This window comes from Epinephelus fuscoguttatus, linkage group LG11 (assembly GCF_011397635.1).
Source record: "Epinephelus fuscoguttatus linkage group LG11, E.fuscoguttatus.final_Chr_v1".
NCBI classification, from domain to species: domain Eukaryota; kingdom Metazoa; phylum Chordata; class Actinopteri; order Perciformes; family Serranidae; genus Epinephelus; species Epinephelus fuscoguttatus.
The window spans coordinates 4,422,212-4,440,418 of NC_064762.1; the positions used below are offsets into that span (position 1 = coordinate 4,422,212).

Consider the following 18,207-nt stretch of genomic DNA (forward strand, 5'->3'; position numbering starts at 1 on the left):
CTTCACATTTCTGTCCACTCTGGAGGTTATTGTTTCTGTTGTTTGCTGTGTTATTTTTCCACATCTCAAACCCTGCAGATTCTTTCTGAGTGAGTGCTGCATTTTTCAAAGTCTGGGCTCGGACCAGAGGGTGGGTTGCAGCGAAACAATGCATCACTGGAGAACTGAAGAACTTAATCTTTCACTAATAGATGCCTGTAGCTGTGTTATGTTTCAGAGAAGTGTTGGCAACAGGTAAATCACTATTTGTTGTTCTTTGGAATTGTGTAAGTGCATGTAAAAATAATGAAGGGCTGAACCTTCAGGGTCTGTGTGAGTCAGGAGATATAGAAACATCTACAGATGTTTTTATGTTTCTAAGGGTAATGGCTATTAAAGAAAATATTTCCCGCTGTGAGGCGTGTTTTCCTCAGGGTGTTGCAGGGTTACAAAAAGTGGGCAGGGAAGGAGTAACATGAGGCAGAGATACTGTGTCAGGTGAAAAGGACAGGTGTATGCCAGTGCTCTAAAAACATTTAGTTTGTTATTGCAATTTAACCTGACGATTTGGCTCACTTTCTAATATACCAGCAATTGGAGCTGCACCAGTATGGAGCTACATTTGTTTCTTTATTATTCAATCAAACAGAGTAAGTTTTGCAATCAAAAAAAGATTTGAGAGCAAAAGTATCAATATCGCAATCTAAAAATGTTTTATTGCAAGTAAAAAATGATTGATTAAAAAATGCAAATCCAAAAGAGCTGTGGTGAAAATCAATTCTGAAACCGAAGTTTTTTGGGCTCTGGTTTCCAAAAAAAATTCGTCCACACGAGTGGTGTGATGAAAAAATATGATATCCACACGAAACCGCAAAACCCGCTACCAAGTGATGTAATACACATGCCAAAGCCATAGGTGGCGATGTAACTTCTAACAGAAAGGCCATTTTAACCAATCAGAAGTCAGAGTCAATACCAGAATAGGGAAGTGCGGAAAATAAAAGCAACCCGATCCACAAAAATAGCACGACCTAATTCAACAGCAGAGGTGCCTGAACGACCAACTACACTACCACGAAAGCAGCGACGGGCCTGCCAACGGAGGTCCGACCCGGCTGGATCCAGAACCTCCGTTGGCAGGCCCGTCACTGCTTTCGTGGTAGTGTAGTCTAGTGTCTGTATATGCATGGGTACACTGCAAACAGGAAGTGCTGATAGCTAATTTAGCTTACTTTTGATTATTGAATTTGCCAAAATGTAAAGAAATAGGCTAAAAGAACAGAAAATATAAGGTGCAGTTGTCTTGGTTTTGTCCGACAGGGGCCCACACTGAGCCCATTTACTAGAGATGAGAATCACCGGAGGATCCACGATACTTAAGTCATGATACAATATTAATGTGATTCTAAATATGTTGCGATATGTTGAGTATTGTGATAAAATTTATAGCAATTCTGACTCTGAATTATGCCCTCAAGGAAAAAGATTGTCAACATCTGTTTTATCCAATAAGATAAAGTTTTCAGTCTGTTCATCTCACCTCAGCCATTTTTGCAGTAGCAACAAAATGTATCTAGTAGACTGAAAGAGCAATTGATTATATTATTCTAGCTGGCTACCTAACGTTTAATTTGTATTTGTAATATTAATAATTTATCTAATAAAAACAAAACGATACTTGGCACTGTGTGATGATTCGATAATATCGCAGTACTATGCTGTATAGATTTTCACCCCCACTCCTACCATTTACACTGCCTGTTCAAGGCAGGAATGTTGCGTCACTATTCTGCCTTGCAGTTCTGTATAAAAGGTGCAAACACAGAATAGGGGTAGAGAGTTGGTCTGCCTATTAGCCAGCTGTGGAGGTAGTAACAGCACCAAATGGACGTCTTTGTGTGAAAATTGTGAGCCGACAGGATGGGATGGGTGCGACGTTTTGACTGTGCAACCCTCTGCAAGGTGATTTAAAAAGCAGCTAGCAGCAGTTAGCAGCTAACTCAATGAAGAAGAACAGCAACCGCCATACAACAGGGACGGTAAATGACTATTACTGCCATGTTATACTATTATTATTGTTTAGTAAGCGCTACCCGACACTTATGTCATATGTCACACTAGATGATAACACGGTTAACGCATAGTGCCTCCTTTAGTGATAAAAAAGCAAGGCTGGTGTAGCGAAGGTTCGTCATTGAGGCACAATTAGGGGATCTCTGCGTAAAAAGTGCTTTTGAGAACCTCTGCTCTAAACTGGTCCGAGCTTTTCACTGAAGCCAACAGGTGGATGTGGGTGCTGTGGGTGTCATGTTGAAATGGGCTAACATACAGAGGCAAGGTTCTTGACTTGACAATCTATATTCTAACCTTTACCTGTAGTCGTGAGTGTAATGTAGTAGCCAAGGAATAAGATAAGCAGCCGAAATGTGTTGGTATCTTGGTTTAACTTTAGCGAAAGATAGAGGAGCTTCGATATCTGGGAGTAAATAGGCTGCTCTTTTGCATTGAGTGGAGACAGGGAAACCCGTGATGGTATTTCAGGCACTGTTAACTGGCGGCAGACCCAGAACAAGCTGGAGGGATAACATATTCAACATTATCCAGGCTGGGAGCGCCTCAGGAGGAGCTGGAGGATGTGGCTGGGGAAAAGGATGTCTGGGCTAATCTAGTAAGTGTCCAGCAGAAGACCAGGAGCCGGATAAGTGGCAGAAAATGGATGAACAGCTTTGGTCAGCCTTTCTCCATTTAACACAATCCTGGTCTCTCAAATGATATTTGGAAACAGTAACGTCTCCTGTGTGTCTGACATGGTTCCTTGTAAGCTGCTAAAACACTGTGAACCTTTCAGTGAGATTTCATCTTAGAGCCACATAAAACTCACTGAATAGAAGGGACACTATCGGAGACTTCAGTGCGCTTTAGTTTGCTTTTAATGTGCTTTTAAAGTCGGGACACACAGCTGCACACATGGTCAAACATGTGCACACACTCTTTCTTAGACGGTGACACACACTCTTCTGTCCTCAGGACTGCAAAGATCTCATTTAGATAACTCTCCTGATCTCTCGGTACCTCCCAGAGTCGCCCTTCCCTTCTGTATTCATCCATTATGTTACCACATGAGCAGATAACAACAACTTTAGCTGATCCTTTCGCTCGATAGTGAAAGATCAGCAGGAGACTTGAAGACAGCGTCTGAACTGGATATTTCAAATTCTCCGACTGTCTTTTGCAGTGATTTTGATGTTGCTAAACATTACACCGCCAGAGAATAACAGCCTGTACTTTGCACTAAAATACTTTGCAGGAATTACCATTTATCTCTCTAACAAGCATTCGTCTTGTGACAGTTATGATGTAGCCACCCATTAGCCATGTGGAGGGTGCTATAGTGATGCTTTTTAAGAGTGGGGTGCTTCGCATAGCCAAATCAGCCTCAACTGCCATAATTCTAGTTGTCTCTTTCTCTATTTAGTCTGCAGCTGCCCACCTCCAGAGCACTTACATTACCCCTCCGCAGTGTGTGTTTGTGTTCAGCAGAGGGAGAGACTGCCTGCCTGGATAAGACCCTTGAAGGTGGCATGTGTATTTATATCCAGCAGTACTTGTGGAGGGGTGTGTCTGCTGCTCAAGTCTTTGAACCATCAAACACATTCTCTCTTCCCATAATGCTAAAGCAGCTTTGTGGGCAAGTGGGCTGATATCAAAACCTCCTTAGATACAGTAGGTCAGCCACAGGCAACCTCCAGATTCAGATTATAAAAATAATTATAAGCTGCACACCCTGCCGGCTCCCCTGTGACTTCTGTGTGGAAAAATGTCACACGTCCTGGATTGGAAAACACACTGTCAGTGAAGAGAAACTATGCTGTGAAAACTGTTTCAATCAGGAGAGGCAGTTGAATGAAGTAAAGATCATATTTAATACAGAATATGAGTGTACAGATTCACAAATTATTTGTGCTGATCGAGGCATATCTTAGTGGCTGCAGGATAAATCCCCCCATGGAGTCTGGACACTGGTGGTGGCTGCTGACTCTGAGGCTGCTGAGGCGTATGAGGCTGATGAATTTGTAAAGACGGGGTGGTGATGAGGAGGTGGAGGGCGCACACAACTGCAGCAAGAAAGAACTATGGAAGAGAAAGAACCATATTTAAAATGAGGAGCAGTAAGATGATAGGCTGACAGAGAAGGTGTGTTGCTGTACACACAGGATACCTATTTCTTTTAATGCGCATTTCCCAATGATTCGAATCACTTTTGGATGGAAACATAGCTAATGATAGTGAGTGAGCATGTGTGCAAGGAGTGAATGGCAGGGTGAGAAAGGAAAGAAAAAGTATTGTCTGAGTTTCTTTACACAATAAACCAGTGTTAATTTCGGCAGCTATTTTAGATTTAGTCTTATTTTTTAGACAAAAATGCTTTTTAGTTTGAGTCATATTTTAGTCATTTTTATCCTTCATGGTTTTAGTCCAGTTGTTGACGAAAAGTAACGACACTTTAGTCAACTTTATATGCTTATTTAAAGACTTATCATTTAACGTTAGAGCTTGCTAATTTATTGCAGCTTAAGTGTAAGCTTAAGGATGATGGTTCCCACCTCTCCATCTCCTTTTACTACACTGCATTATGTTTTCCTTTCTGCCATATTATAAATTACTATTGTTCATTGATATATTCCGTTTTTCCGAACAGTCCCTTTTCTTGTTGAAGCCATTGTGTTATTGTTGTCATCAGTCTGCAGCCCAGTCACCACAAGTTAATGTGTGCATTGTACTTTTCTGTAAAACACAAACATGTTTGTTTATTTCATATGTATCATATTAACGTATATAAAGTGACCTAGTATATGAGCTGATTTTGTCATTGGGAATTGTTGTTTTTTAGTGAGTTATTGCTACATTTTAGCCGCTTTTTAGCCACCAAACATGGGTGTTTTTTTGCCACCAGTGATTGTTTTTCTACCAAAACATTGCTGCGTTTTCAGCTGTGATTATGCCACCATTTTTTTTAAGCCCAAACATGATTTTCCCTAACCATACCTTAAACCTAAACAAACAATAACCACATAAATAAATGTAAAGTTTCAATGTATCGGCTTCCTAATAATGTACTGTACAAATATAACATATCCGTGGTTTGCCGAAACATGAAATGCCAGCATTTATTCTGGCAAATAGACACAATTTGGGAAAAATATCATGCGATTCAAGTGTCCGATAGCTCACCACTGACATTTTAGTCCCATTTTGTCTCGTCACCGAAAACAGTACATTTTGTCATTGTCAAAGATCTGTTTTTAGCTTGTCATCGTCTTGTCTTAGTCATGGAAAAAAAGGTCATTGATGATCTTTTTTTTCATAGTTTTTGTTAAAGAAATTAACTCTGCAATGAACAATGCATTGGTCTGTCCCTGCTAGGTGTTGTGGCAAACTGGGATACATCAGATATCTTGAAATATTCATGCAATGTCTTTACTACACTGTGCCATCGGCTCTGTAATGAATAAAGTAATGTGTGTTGGCAGTAGGTCTTTTATGAATGTTATAAACAAAAATGAAACAGTCTGGTCTGAACACAGGATATTTACTAAACAGTTTAGCTTTTCTTTTGGAAAGGAGACTTCCCTCGTCCCTGTAATGCCATATCCAGAATGTTTGGGTGTTTTGATGTCACAGAAGAAATAGTTTTCTGCCTTGAATCTCTCATACAAGCGTTCACGACTCATTTGTGCTGATATTTGTGAAGATAAGACAATCTCTTGTTTGAACTTTCAAAGTGGTTCATTTTAAAACATGTAACAGTCAAAACCAAAAATAGAAATTGGAAATTTTGTGGACTGAAAGTATACCATATTGTCCTGTGTTTCTGTGTTTTAGCTTGCCACTGAATATTTCATACAATATGAGCATACATGCCAACCCAAAGTGGGGGCTCTGGGGGTCCTCTGAAAGGAAAATGTGAGTTTCAGAGCTTAGTTTCCTGAATTCTGGTGAATTTTGAAGAATGAGAATAAATACGTAAATAAATGTTAAATACATTTAATTTGGCTTAGCCTTCAGTTCATGCCCCTGGTACTCCATCAGAGTGCCAGGAGTGGCAAGGGATGCCTGGCTGTAGGCTTGGTCTGTGTCAGGGTTCTCCCTGGCCCATGCTGCTCTGGGTCCTAGATGCCTAAAGGGGGTGGAACAGGAAGCTCATAGTCTCCGGAAGACAGCTGAGTACCCTGTCATGGTGGAGGAGGGCAAGCTGGGTCCCCCCAAACTCCCAAGGTGCCCCTCAAACCCCACGATAGCGACCTGTTGAATTGAAGCCAATGCTGCATGATCAGCATGGAGACGAGGTGTCCACCAGCAGCCGCGCCCAACTCATGCAGTCTGACAGGTGCCCCTCTCCGGCCCTGGAGGGTCGTAGAAGCAGGGACAGAGGGGGAAGCGCCAACAGGGAGGAAACAATAGACTTTTAGAGTTGTAGGGCTTATACAGAAACAGGTTGTGATAACAAAAAGGAAAAAAGGTGTGAAAATATGTCATAAATCAGGAGAAATACAGGAGGATTGTGACCCAGGGAGGAAACTGGAGGGGTACTATAAAAACTGGAGTCTCCTGGGAATATCAGGAGGGTTGGCAACTATGAATAAAGCTGATAGATGACACAGTGTAAGAGCTGCATGAACTCTATGGAACCTGGGTACTGTACAAAAAGTCTGAACTCCATTTAAGGCAAAAAAACAACAAAAAACAACAACTTTGTGCATCTTTGTCAGATTTCAGAAAATAAAGATAAACACGTCGACATGTCAGCTATTTGTCATCATCGCGCAAACTGTTCTGATCCAACTAACATTCTTACATTGTTCAATCAGACTGCTCTCACTAATTGGCTAAAAATAAGGTCACAGGTTGTTTTTTTAGACTCTCCAAATAAATATGTTCGATGTTTTATTAAATTTGCTGGACTGTAATTTGGCCCGTAGCCTTGCAGAGGTGCAGTGTGTAATTTCCCATGCACCCTCTCGTCACCATCACACACTCTATCTCTCCCTCCGTGACAGCCTCGCACTGCTCGTGTGAGTGTGTGTTTGCCCTCAGTGCAGGGCCTCGTCCCTGGCTGCCACAGCTGAATGTCCCCTCAGCATCGGCAAATAGCCAGACTCTGTCACAGCCGCTGACTGGACCAGCTGTTTCTTTCTCTTTCTTCCATCTTATCTCCTCCGTCACACTATCTGTCTTCCTCTCTGTGAAAGAGGCAGTGATCGGGCGCCTGGTGGTGCAGCACTTGACACCAAAGTTGATATCCACACATGCTGGCAGCGGTGGGAGACAGTTTTGACTCTGTGTGTGTGTGTGTCTATGTGTGTGTGTTTGACAGGGCAGCCGGGACACAAACACCATCCTGTGGATTGTGGGAACACAGAGGACACTTACACTCTCTGTTGTTTTTTGTGGTGCTGGTGACAGACCGACAAGTGGGAGGAGGACAGTGAAGGTCAGAGGGTGCTCAGTTTGGGACGCGGCTGGTCAAACCCAGTTAGACAAACAATGAAAGTGAAATGGGATGGGTCCGGGCTTAAGCTGTCTGGCCGTGCCTTGGCCCAGGCTGCTGGCGTAGGCACTTTTTTGTGCCCTGTGCATCTCACATTGGGAGTTATCAGAGCGTGCAGGCAGGGAGAGTCATACTGTAGCAGCAGCAGCAGGCTAAGAGTAGTAGTAGCAGCTCGCTGGGGGCTGCAGAGGGTCCTGGATCTGACCTGATTTGTCAATTCGATAACTTCACTGAAGTGTCGCTCCTCCGGGGAATCATTGGCTTCTAATTCAGCAATCATGGTTCAGGCAGGGGACTTGCTGTTTCATGTTTTGTTCAGAGAAAATTGGGGTGCATAATGGATTTATCGGGAGTGCAATTTGACATCAAAGTGTAACATCTGAGGAGGCTCTGATTGTCCCGGACTGTCTCACCATGGCTTACCCAGAGCACTTTGATTGGTTGAAAGAGACCGTCAGTTTTTTGCCAGGTAAGAGCAGCGATTTAATGAGTGTATGGCTTCAGATAAAAATGTAGGAAGATATATTCATCATCAGAGCCGTGATTTAACACGCTGCAGCTTTCTGATGATCCCCAGTCTTTAAACATGATTTGAATGAGTGATGTTACAAACTTCCCAGTGTGTTGTAAACACTGCACGAATGATAAAAAGCCTCTTCTTCAGCTGGAGTTGTTTACTGCTCCACAGATCCATCTACGGGGAATGGGAGGTGAAATGCATGTCTGTGTAAACAGTTTTTGAGCCAATTAAATCATCTGAAGGAACAAGGTCTGGAGAGAACAAGTGAATGCAAATGGGACAGAATTGAACAGCACACAACAAAGCAGGGCAGGACAAAAGAGGCAACGGATAACAGAACCAAGACACTATTGATGAGGAACACATTTCGCACCACTTTGTGCATTTTTTGTCACTCAAAACCAAGTAAAGCTGCGTTCGAGAACACTGGGGAAACGATAATAAGTTGAGCAGAAATCAGGTTTTGGTTTCGTGAAACATTTGACCTTTCAATTAAATTAGGAATTCCTCCTCTTCCCTGTAGCGGCAAACGAAGCAGAGAACTTTGCCCCTCCCTCAACTTGTTTATCAGAAGGAACTTGTGTCCTTTTCATGTTGCATTTTAAATTATGTATGAAACATATTTGCATATTTGTGCATGAGTGAATGCTCTGCATCTCAATACCAAATGATGCTTCTAAATTACAATCTACAGGATGCAAAATTAATGTGGTGTTGGGAAAACACATGAATACGTCATGCTGCTGCAGAGCGTTAGCATGCGCTAGGGAACCAAAAATAGACACAGTATATACAAACACACACATGCATAGAGCCTCTGTTTTCCTGTAGTGTGAGGCAGGTTCCAGTGAAAGTGTCCGTGTGTGTGTGTGTGTTCTGGTGTTGTACAAAAGGGGAAATGCCTGTGGAGGCTCAGATGGTGACAGATGGTTCTAAGACAAATCAGCCTGGGAGTCAGGATCTCTGCCCTGGGACGAGTAGCCCCTTTAAGTATGTTTGTGGCAGAGTGTTAGTGTGTATGTGGAGCATGTGTGATCTTATAATGCGTCTGTGTGTTCCTGCGTGGCCGAGCATCTCTGTGTTATGTGTGTACAGTTTTATAAACTCACAGTGTGTGTATGTGTACATGCGGTTATGTAATGTGTCTTGTGACGACAGGCTGAATGTGACAGTAACATCAAGATGGATCTCTTTTACATATTTAAAAATATTCTGGACAGGATTTCCCAAAGAAAACGCAATGTATAGACTTAATCAAAAGTAATCCTTTCACTTTTGACCCACCAGAAGTGTGTGGTGGTGTATTTATCTGCAGAGACTCAACCCTCTGCCTGTGTTTTCTTGTTTTGCCTCTGTGCAAGCGGAGGCATTATGTTTGCGGTTTGTCCACCTGTCCGTCTGTCCCTTTCTTGTGAACACTTTATCTCATGAACACCTTGAGGGAGTTTTTCAAATTTGACGCAGACATCCACTTGGACCCACCGATAAACTGATTAGATTTTGGTGCTCAAAGGTCAAGGTCACTGTGACCTTGTCTGTCCTGTTCTTGTAAACACGATATCTGAAAAACAGCTTTAGGACATTTCTTCAAATTGAGCACAGATGTTAACTTGGACTTAAAGATAAACTGATTAGATTTTGGTGGCCAAAGGTTAAGGTCACTATGACCTTGCACTCGTCTCATTCCCGTGAGCACTTTATCTCAAGAAGGCCTTGAGGGAATTCCCTCAAATTTGACACAAGGTCCACTCGGACTCAAGAATGAACTGATTAGAATGTGGTGTACAAAGGTCAAGGTCACTGTGACCTCGTCTGTCCCATTCTTGTGAATGTGATATCTCAAAAATAACTTGAGGGAATTTACTCAAATTTGGCACCAACCTTAACTTGGACTCATTGGTGGTCAAAGGTCAAGGTCACTGTTACCTTGTACACGTGTCATTTCGTGAATACAATATCTCGAGAAGGCCTTGAAGGAATTTCTTCAAATTTGACACAAACATCCAATGGGACTCAAGAATGAACTGATTAGAACTTGGTGGTTGAAGGTCAAGGTCACTGTTACCTTGTACATGTGTCATTTCGTGAATACAATATCTCGAGAAGGCCTTGAAGGAATTTCCTCAAATTTGACACAAACATCCAATGGGACTCAAGAATGAACTGATTAGAACTTGGTGGTTGAAGGTCAGGGTCACTGTGACCTCACAAAACGTTTTTAGCTATAACTCAAGAATTCTTCACTAATTATGACAACATTCCACATAGATGTGTAATAGGATAAAATAATGACATGTGATGACATTCTATATCCAAAAGGTCAAGGGTCAGCTTCACTGTGACATCATAATGTTCTGCAAAAACACTTTTCTGTCCATTACTCAGCGTATTATCTCAGGAACATTTAGTTTGAAACTGAATTGGTGACACTAACCTTGGGTACCCACCTTGATCTTCTGTGCTGTTGGGTTGAAGATGTGTGTGAAGCATCCATGTTTTCACTGACAGGGATATAAACTGCACAGCATGAATGGTTCGTGGCAGCAAACAACTGCGGGGCGGTAATTCTAGTTTTCTTCTTGTATTGCTGTGGTCGGGACATTTCTGGGCACGGTGTGCAGGTGAGGTCAGTATCCAAGAGGAAGCTATGAAAATTGCTGATACAGCATTGAAAAGCGCAAATATAGCGAGTCCAAACGCCAAATGGTTGGCTTTCACTTTTACTTTTGCTGGTGAACAGTAGCCAAAAATTCCTGCGTAGCATCTAGGGCTGGGTATCATTTAAAAAAAATAATGATACCAGTACCAGTATCAATTCCCTTAGAGTGATGCTGTACCTTTTTTCTAGATCTGGGTACAAAAAGGATTGAATGCAGGTATTGTTTGTTTAGAGCAGTTTTGGGACTGCATTCATTCTGTTGATATTTTAAAGGTTTTACCGCTACCCAGCCCCAGTAGTATAAAAAAGTGTTCACATGTTACGTATTTCTGTGGCAGAGTGATATACATTTAGTTAGCTTCCCTCAGCTCCCTCAGAGCTGTGGATTATGACTGAATACATACAACACGCTCACAGCTGATGCAGTCACAGCTCACTCCAGCCTTACACACACCCAGAATAATGGAGCTCCATAATCTCTGCCATATATTACCAGGTGCAATTTCTCATCAGAGTGACACTGTTACTCTTTGGCAGAATAACCTTGCAGGCATTAGTCTGAAACTTCACAAAGTGCTTTACAATCTGCCCATAAATTACAGCTCAAGAGGTGCTTATGTGGCAGCCAGAAGGAGTTGCGCAGTAAGTCGTTCCTCTGGCCTCTGCATGGAGGCAATTCCCAGGGGCCTCTACACTTAAAGTACAACTCAGTCCAAACCTGTTTCCACTGTAGTGAGAGGGCAGCTGCTAAAAGCTCTGCAGGAGTAAGTTTGGGCTGTGCATGCACCTCCACCTGCTGCCGTACATGTGTTCGGTGGTGTGTTTGTGTACGTGCATGTGTTGTTGTGTCTCTTAGCAGTTGAGCCTGGCCTAGACGACTTAAGCCCTGCTAGCCTTTAATAATCTCATTCCCAAGATGTACCATCTAGGTCAGGGGTTTCCATCTTCACTATGGCTGCTTACAGACCACAGAGAGGGTGGAGGAGGATGTCCCAAAAACATTTTTATGTCTCATAAAATACAAGTTGAATTAAAAAATCCCTCTTGTTGAGCTCAACTCAGTTGACAGGAAACCCTGGCAGATTTACCACTTAAAGTTTTTGGACTCAGTCTTATTATCCTCTGCGCTTCAGTTGTGGTCTTAGTTGGATGTGGCATTACAGGATTTGTTTTTGTTTGTCCATTGCTCTAAGGTAACAAGGGCTTCAGCTACTGCATGTGTCAGCTGATGATTCAGTGCACGGCTGCGATCAGGCCCAGTTTAGTCACTGTGTGTTGCAGTGCGGTGACTGCAGACGGCAACTTTGTCGTCGATATTTACACAATATTTGAGCGTCGCCTTCTGTCGGTCTTCCTCTCCCAGGAGTTGTTGTTCAGCCTCATCCTTGCCGTTGTCTTTATTGACTTTGTTTTGGAATGTCATTTCCAATCAGCATTATGTCTACGTGTCAGTGCTTCATCTTGCAGAAGCCACTTTGTGTACATGCGCTGAAAATAGCAACAAGGTCAGAAACCTTGGGTCGATTTGTGGAGGTTTAGGTGGACATCAGCCAAGAGTGGAAAGGGTTGCTGATATGTCTGCATTGCATAAGAGATTGTAGCTCAGCACAAATGGAAAAGATTAGAGCTAAGGATTGTTAGGCTTTTGTTTTTGCTGGTTAACTAAGGGAGGATACCTGTGGGGAGTATTTAAGTCATGTGTTTTTGTGAATCAGACCATGTGATGCACCAGGGGAAAGACAAAGAACAATCATGTGTTTCCTCAATGACCTACCTCTCTGTTGGATGTTTCCACTATATGTAGTTTTGGATGTTTAATATATCAGCAAACAACAATTTGCTGTTATGTAAAGATTGAGTGGAGCAATGGCGTCCTGAGGCAGAGAAGTAAGACACACTCCCTCTTGGTGCATTCTGTTATTGGATGTAATATAAGATCTGGATCTCAGTATACAATGAGAATTGCTCGTCTGGTGCATATTTCAAAAAAATTTCTAGCTTCAGGATTTACTTCTGGGGTATACGCCCCTACTGAATATGCACAGTAGTGTTTCTCCCAACGGCCCCGCCTGTGAGTTCTGGCTTGTCTTGTAGACTTCAGATTGTAATTGTATATTTGTTTTCTACAAATTTAAAACCTCCATGGATCAAAGATTCACAATAGGAAGAGTCATGATTGACCTTGTTTGACCTTTTATAATGGTGGGAAAATGCATTTTGGTCCACAGGGGATTTCTTTGCTGCAATACCGAGAATACCTGTTTCAGGTTTGTAAAAAAAAAAACAAAACAAAAAAAAAAACACTTTATTTTGAAGTACAGTGGATTTCCACCCAGCAAACTAGCTTGACGACATGACTGAAGTATGATGCTAAATATTAAACTGTGTGGACCTTGAACTGATGACCAAGGAGAAATCTGGACCTCGTGGCTGGACCAGTTGGGAACCACTGGACTAGCTAATTTCTGCCGCTCTGCGCTGCACTCATACGATGGTTTCCGCTGATAATGTTGCCCCTACCTAAGGAAGCGGAACGGTGTCTTTTTAGAAGTTTAATGCCTACTCCACCTTCCCCACACAATACCATTGTTAGCCCTGTTAGTACTATTGCCGTCATTAGTGCTGTTTGGCCTGTTAGCACATTAGCTCAGCCACCTTCATGTTGAGAGCCGTGTGTAGACAATCTCTGCTCAAACTCTGAGTCATAGAGGTACTCTGAATGTCGCATATATTTTACAATAGCTATTATGTTCTGACGCCTTTTCATAGTGCCAGTCATTTCCCAACAAATGCTGACATATTTTAGCTTTTGTGATATTTTGTTTTTGTAAGTTTTGTTTCAGTTTTTAAAAATGAAATGTTCAGGTAATAAACTTTAAACATTTATAACTCTCAGCTCTCAACATTTATATCATGTATTATTAGATGTTTAGTTTCATGTTGGGTCAGATGTCCACTCAGTACAACTGTCTGATAATTGTTTACATTTCCTGTTGAATTTCAAATATCATAGCATATGAAAGCGATGCCACGTGGCCACTGACTGATTAAGCTCTGCTATTAGACCTTCACTTCAGCACCTGAATGCACCACCAGAAAGGATTCATAAATTAATGTGTAATTTAAATTAATCCACTTGCATGAATTAGGAAATGTCAGTAAGTGCAGTTGTAAACTCGTAGGATTTACTGGGCTAATTGTGCAAAACCTTTAAATAGGCAATTCAGTGGAAAGGGTCGTTTGATAGTTACATAAAAGCTATGTATATGTAATATCTTAATATTATAGTGAGTAGTTATGTAATAATATAGTTAGTAATTTTTTGCACACTTGAATTAAGATTACATCATGATAATTTTAAAATGATTTGCTTTAATTTCTACATAAACCTGTTCTATCTTTTCTTTTTACCAAAAAACAGGCATATTTTTACTCACACTGGTGCAATACATCCCTGGGTCTTTACAGTGTAAACCTGAGGCTGACAGTGAATGCAGCGTAGAAAGCAGAGTTGTGTAAACATGCCTGTGGCACAGGGTTTCTATCTATGACTTAACACCTTTTTGATCCAGTATTGAGCTTTCTAAAGGCAGCAGTGTGCTGCATAATAATCTGTTGTGCTATGATTGTGCTGCTGTATGTATCACAAAAGCCTTAAGCCTGCTCAGCTTCCATTCTCCCTGTGTGACTCTTTACATTTTTGTCTTATCTCTTTTCTTCATCCGTTCATTTCTCTGTCTCCCTTTAACTTTCCCACCGTGCTCTGCTGCTGTTCTCATCTTCTGCCTCCACCCATCCCCTCTCCTCTCTCCCTCCTTTTCCCATCAGTCTATCTCTCCATCTTTCCTGTTTTAGGCCACTAATTTGGTCTGTCTGGCTCTCCTGCGGGGCAGCAAAGGAAATAATTGAGAGAGATTTTTATGATTAAATTTTTTTGCTTTGCCTGTTTGAAGTTACATTTAGAAATAGACTCCTTGGTGACTTCTGTCATTGCAGCTACGCGGGAGGTACTGCCAAGACAAAAGAGTTAATCATTTTCACAACTAGAACTGACTTCATTCACATTTTAAATTTCAACTAACCAGCGTGTTTGTTGTCTCTAATTCAACAACTGATTGTTTGCTAAATCTTCTGCTGATTTTCATACACATATAGACACGTACGCATTTTAAAGTGGTATGCATGGAGAAGTTGTTATAGATAACTGAAACTAAACTAAAAACTAGACTCAAGAAAAACACAAAAAAAAAAACTGAAAGGATGTTCTGTACTCACACAGCTAGGGAAAAAAGGATAAAACTACACAGGACAATCTTAAGGTCAAATTGGTCAACACAACAACCTTGGCGAGGCATCTGTGAATGTGTTTTTTGAGACTGGGATGTCGATATAACTGAAAGTTATACTGAACCTAATAACTAAACTAAAACTGAAAAATTATAAACAGTAAAAACTAAACTGAAACAAGCAAACCAACTCTCAAAACTAACTGAAACTAAGCCGACTTGGAAAAAACAATTAAATATGAAATTAAAAAAATTATAATGGAAAATACAAAACTATAATAACTGTAGGGTGCTCCGGGGATAGCTCTGTCGGCCATCATGGAACTTAGCATGGCTTTGGTTCCTTCGTCAAAAACGCCTATGGGATTTTTCCATTGGACTCTGAATTAGTGCTGAAAATGAACTATTGAAACCTTAATGCAATCGCTAGAAGTAAAAAGCTAACGTTAGGCTATAAACGAACTACACTACGGTAACATGACGTGACGTCACCTCCTTAACAAGACTGTATAGCCTTGTTCGGCGTGAATTGGCATCATGACGTTCTGTAGTCTCATTTAGCCACAACAAAACGAACAAGAACTAGAGAGCTAGTACAAAATGTGAAAGTCTCGTAAGCTTCTGTTAACCACAGACCTTATTTCAGGCATCTAACCAAAAACCCGCTCAAAAAACCCATTGACTTAAAGACGGGGGAAGTGTGATCGGTAAAATGCTAACTCATTTCCAGGTTAGTCTATACAAAAAGACACGTTAGAGGAAATGGATAAACAGCGCGTTTATCTGTTCTGACATAACTTTTAAATGTTAGCATGCCCGGCTAGTTTAATTAGCTTACTACCTACAGTAGTAACCTACTGTAGTGTTACTTCCAAAGGCAAAGGACACATCATTGGTATCTACATTATTTTTGTGGGGTCACAGGTTGTGTTCGAAAAATACCTGTTAAGAAATGGTAAAACAAACTTCACCATATCATCAAAAATTAAACATGTACAACAGGTTGCAGTCAAGCTGCTCTCTCTGCTCTTGTCCATCTCTTCTTGCAGTTGTGTTGTGTGTTTCAACATAACCACAGTTCCTAGGCCACTTAGTTTATAAGGAGTCTTGGTTTTTACTCATGTTTCTGTTCCTTTTCTGAAGATCCACAGTACTCACATGAGGCAGTGAAACACTATTCAAGATATACAGAAAGTTGTGTGAACTAAAATACTGTCAGAACCTGAATGATATGTCATATCGACACAGAAGTTTTTACCAAATATGAATATGTGCTTAAGTGGCTTTTACACTTGTGTCCGTCTCAAACAGTCTATACATTCCTTCAGTGCAGTGCATGATGGGATATGTTGCTTGGTTAGTGATCATCAGTTGTACGCTACTTTTCACAATGCATTGTGGATACTTTGAGCCCACTATATAGGGTAAAATAATTCTCAGTATACATTCAGACAGCACTACAAAATGGCAAAATCAATACATATAGTGAGTAGTGAGTGATTTTGTACACAGCTGTCCCAGGTTGTCGGCTAAACGAGAAGCCACTTTTGTTTACTTACACAGTCTTCTCCAAGTTATTATGACAGCCTGTGCAAATGAAAAATTAATGTACAGTACAGGCCAAAAGTTTGGACACACCTTCTCATTCAATGCATTTTCTTTATTTTCATGACTATTTACATTGTAGATTCTCACTGAAGGCATCAAAACTATGAATGAACACATGTGGAGTTATGTACTTAACAAAAAAAGGTGAAATAACTGAAAACATGTTTTATATTCTAGTTTCTTCAAAATAGCCACCCTTTGCTCTGATTACTGCTTTGCACACTCTTGGCATTCTCTCCATGAGCTTCAAGAGGTAGTCACCTGAAATGGTTTCCACTTCACAGGTGTGGCTTATCAGGGTTAATTAGTGGAATTTCTTGCTTTATCAATGGGGTTGGGACCATCAGTTGTGTTGTGCAGAAGTCAGGTTAATACACAGCCGACAGCCCTATTGGACAACTGTTAAAATTCATATTATGGCAAGAACCAATCAGCTAACTAAAGAAAAACGAGTGGCCATCATTACTTTAAGAAATGAAGGTCAGTCAGTCCAGGAAAATTGCAAAAACTTTAAATGTGTCCCCAAGTGGAGTCGCAAAAACCATCAAGTGCTACAACGAAACTGGCACACATGAGGACCGACCCAGGAAAGGAAGACCAAGAGTCACCTCTGCTTCTGAGGATAAGTTCATCCGAGTCACCAGCCTCAGAAATCGCAAGTTAACAGCAGCTCAAATCAGAGACCAGATGAATGCCACACAGAGTTCTAGCAGCAGACCCATCTCTAGAACAACTGTTAAGAGGAGACTGCGCGAATCAGGCCTTCATGGTCAAATAGCTGCTAGGAAACCACTGCTAAGGAGAGGCAACAAGCAGAAGAGATTTGTTTGGGCCAAGAAACACAAGGAATGGACATTAGACCAATGGAAATCTGTGCTTTGGTCTGATGAGTCCAAATTTGAGATCTTTGGTTCCAACCGCCGTGTCTTTGTGAGACGCAGAAAAGGTGAACGGATGGATTCCACATGCCTGGTTCCCACTGTGAAGCATGGAGGAGGAGGTGTGATGGTGTGGGGGCGTTTTGCTGGTGACACTGTTAGGGATTTATTCAAAACTGAAGGCACACTGAACCAGCATGGCTACCACAGCATCCTGCAGCGACATGCCATCCCATCCGGTTTGCGTTTAGTTGGACGATCATTTATTTTTCAACAGGACAATGACCCCAAACACACCTCCAGGCTGTGTAAGGGCTATTTGACCAAGAAGGAGAGTGATGGAGTGCTGCGGCAGATGACCTGGCCTCCACAGTCACCGGACCTGAACCCAATGGAGATGGTTTGGGGTGAGCTGGACCGCAGAGTGAAGGCAAAGGGGCCAACAAGTGCTAAACACCTCTGGGAACTCCTTCAAGACTGTTGGAAAACCATTTCAGGTGACTACCTCTTGAAGCTCATGGAGAGAATGCCAAGAGTGTGCAAAGCAGTAATCAGAGCAAAGGGTGGCTATTTTGAAGAAACTAGAATATAAAACATGTTTTCAGTTATTTCACCTTTTTTTGTTAAGTACATAACTCCACATGTGTTCATTCATAGTTTTGATGCCTTCAGTGAGAATCTACAATGTAAATAGTCATGAAAATAAAGAAAATGCATTGAATGAGAAG

At 41.5% G+C, this 18,207-nt stretch overlaps 1 protein-coding gene across 3 annotated transcripts in view; it reads left to right on the plus strand.

Moving 5' to 3' along the window:
* pak5 (p21 protein (Cdc42/Rac)-activated kinase 5) overlaps nucleotides 1–18,207 on the plus strand; it is a 124,532-nt gene that overhangs the window by 34,332 nt on the left and 71,993 nt on the right. The window contains exon 1 of one of the 3 annotated variants that reach the window (XM_049590477.1): nucleotides 7,617–7,997. The exons of 1 other annotated variant lie outside the window; for it this stretch is intronic. In XM_049590477.1, the coding sequence (XP_049446434.1) occupies nucleotides 7,943–7,997 (55 nt within the window). In that variant the 5' untranslated portion in view covers nucleotides 7,617–7,942. Of the gene's footprint in view, nucleotides 1–7,616; nucleotides 7,998–18,207 lie in introns of those variants that run through there. One more of the 3 variants, XM_049590478.1, reaches the window with a different exon arrangement.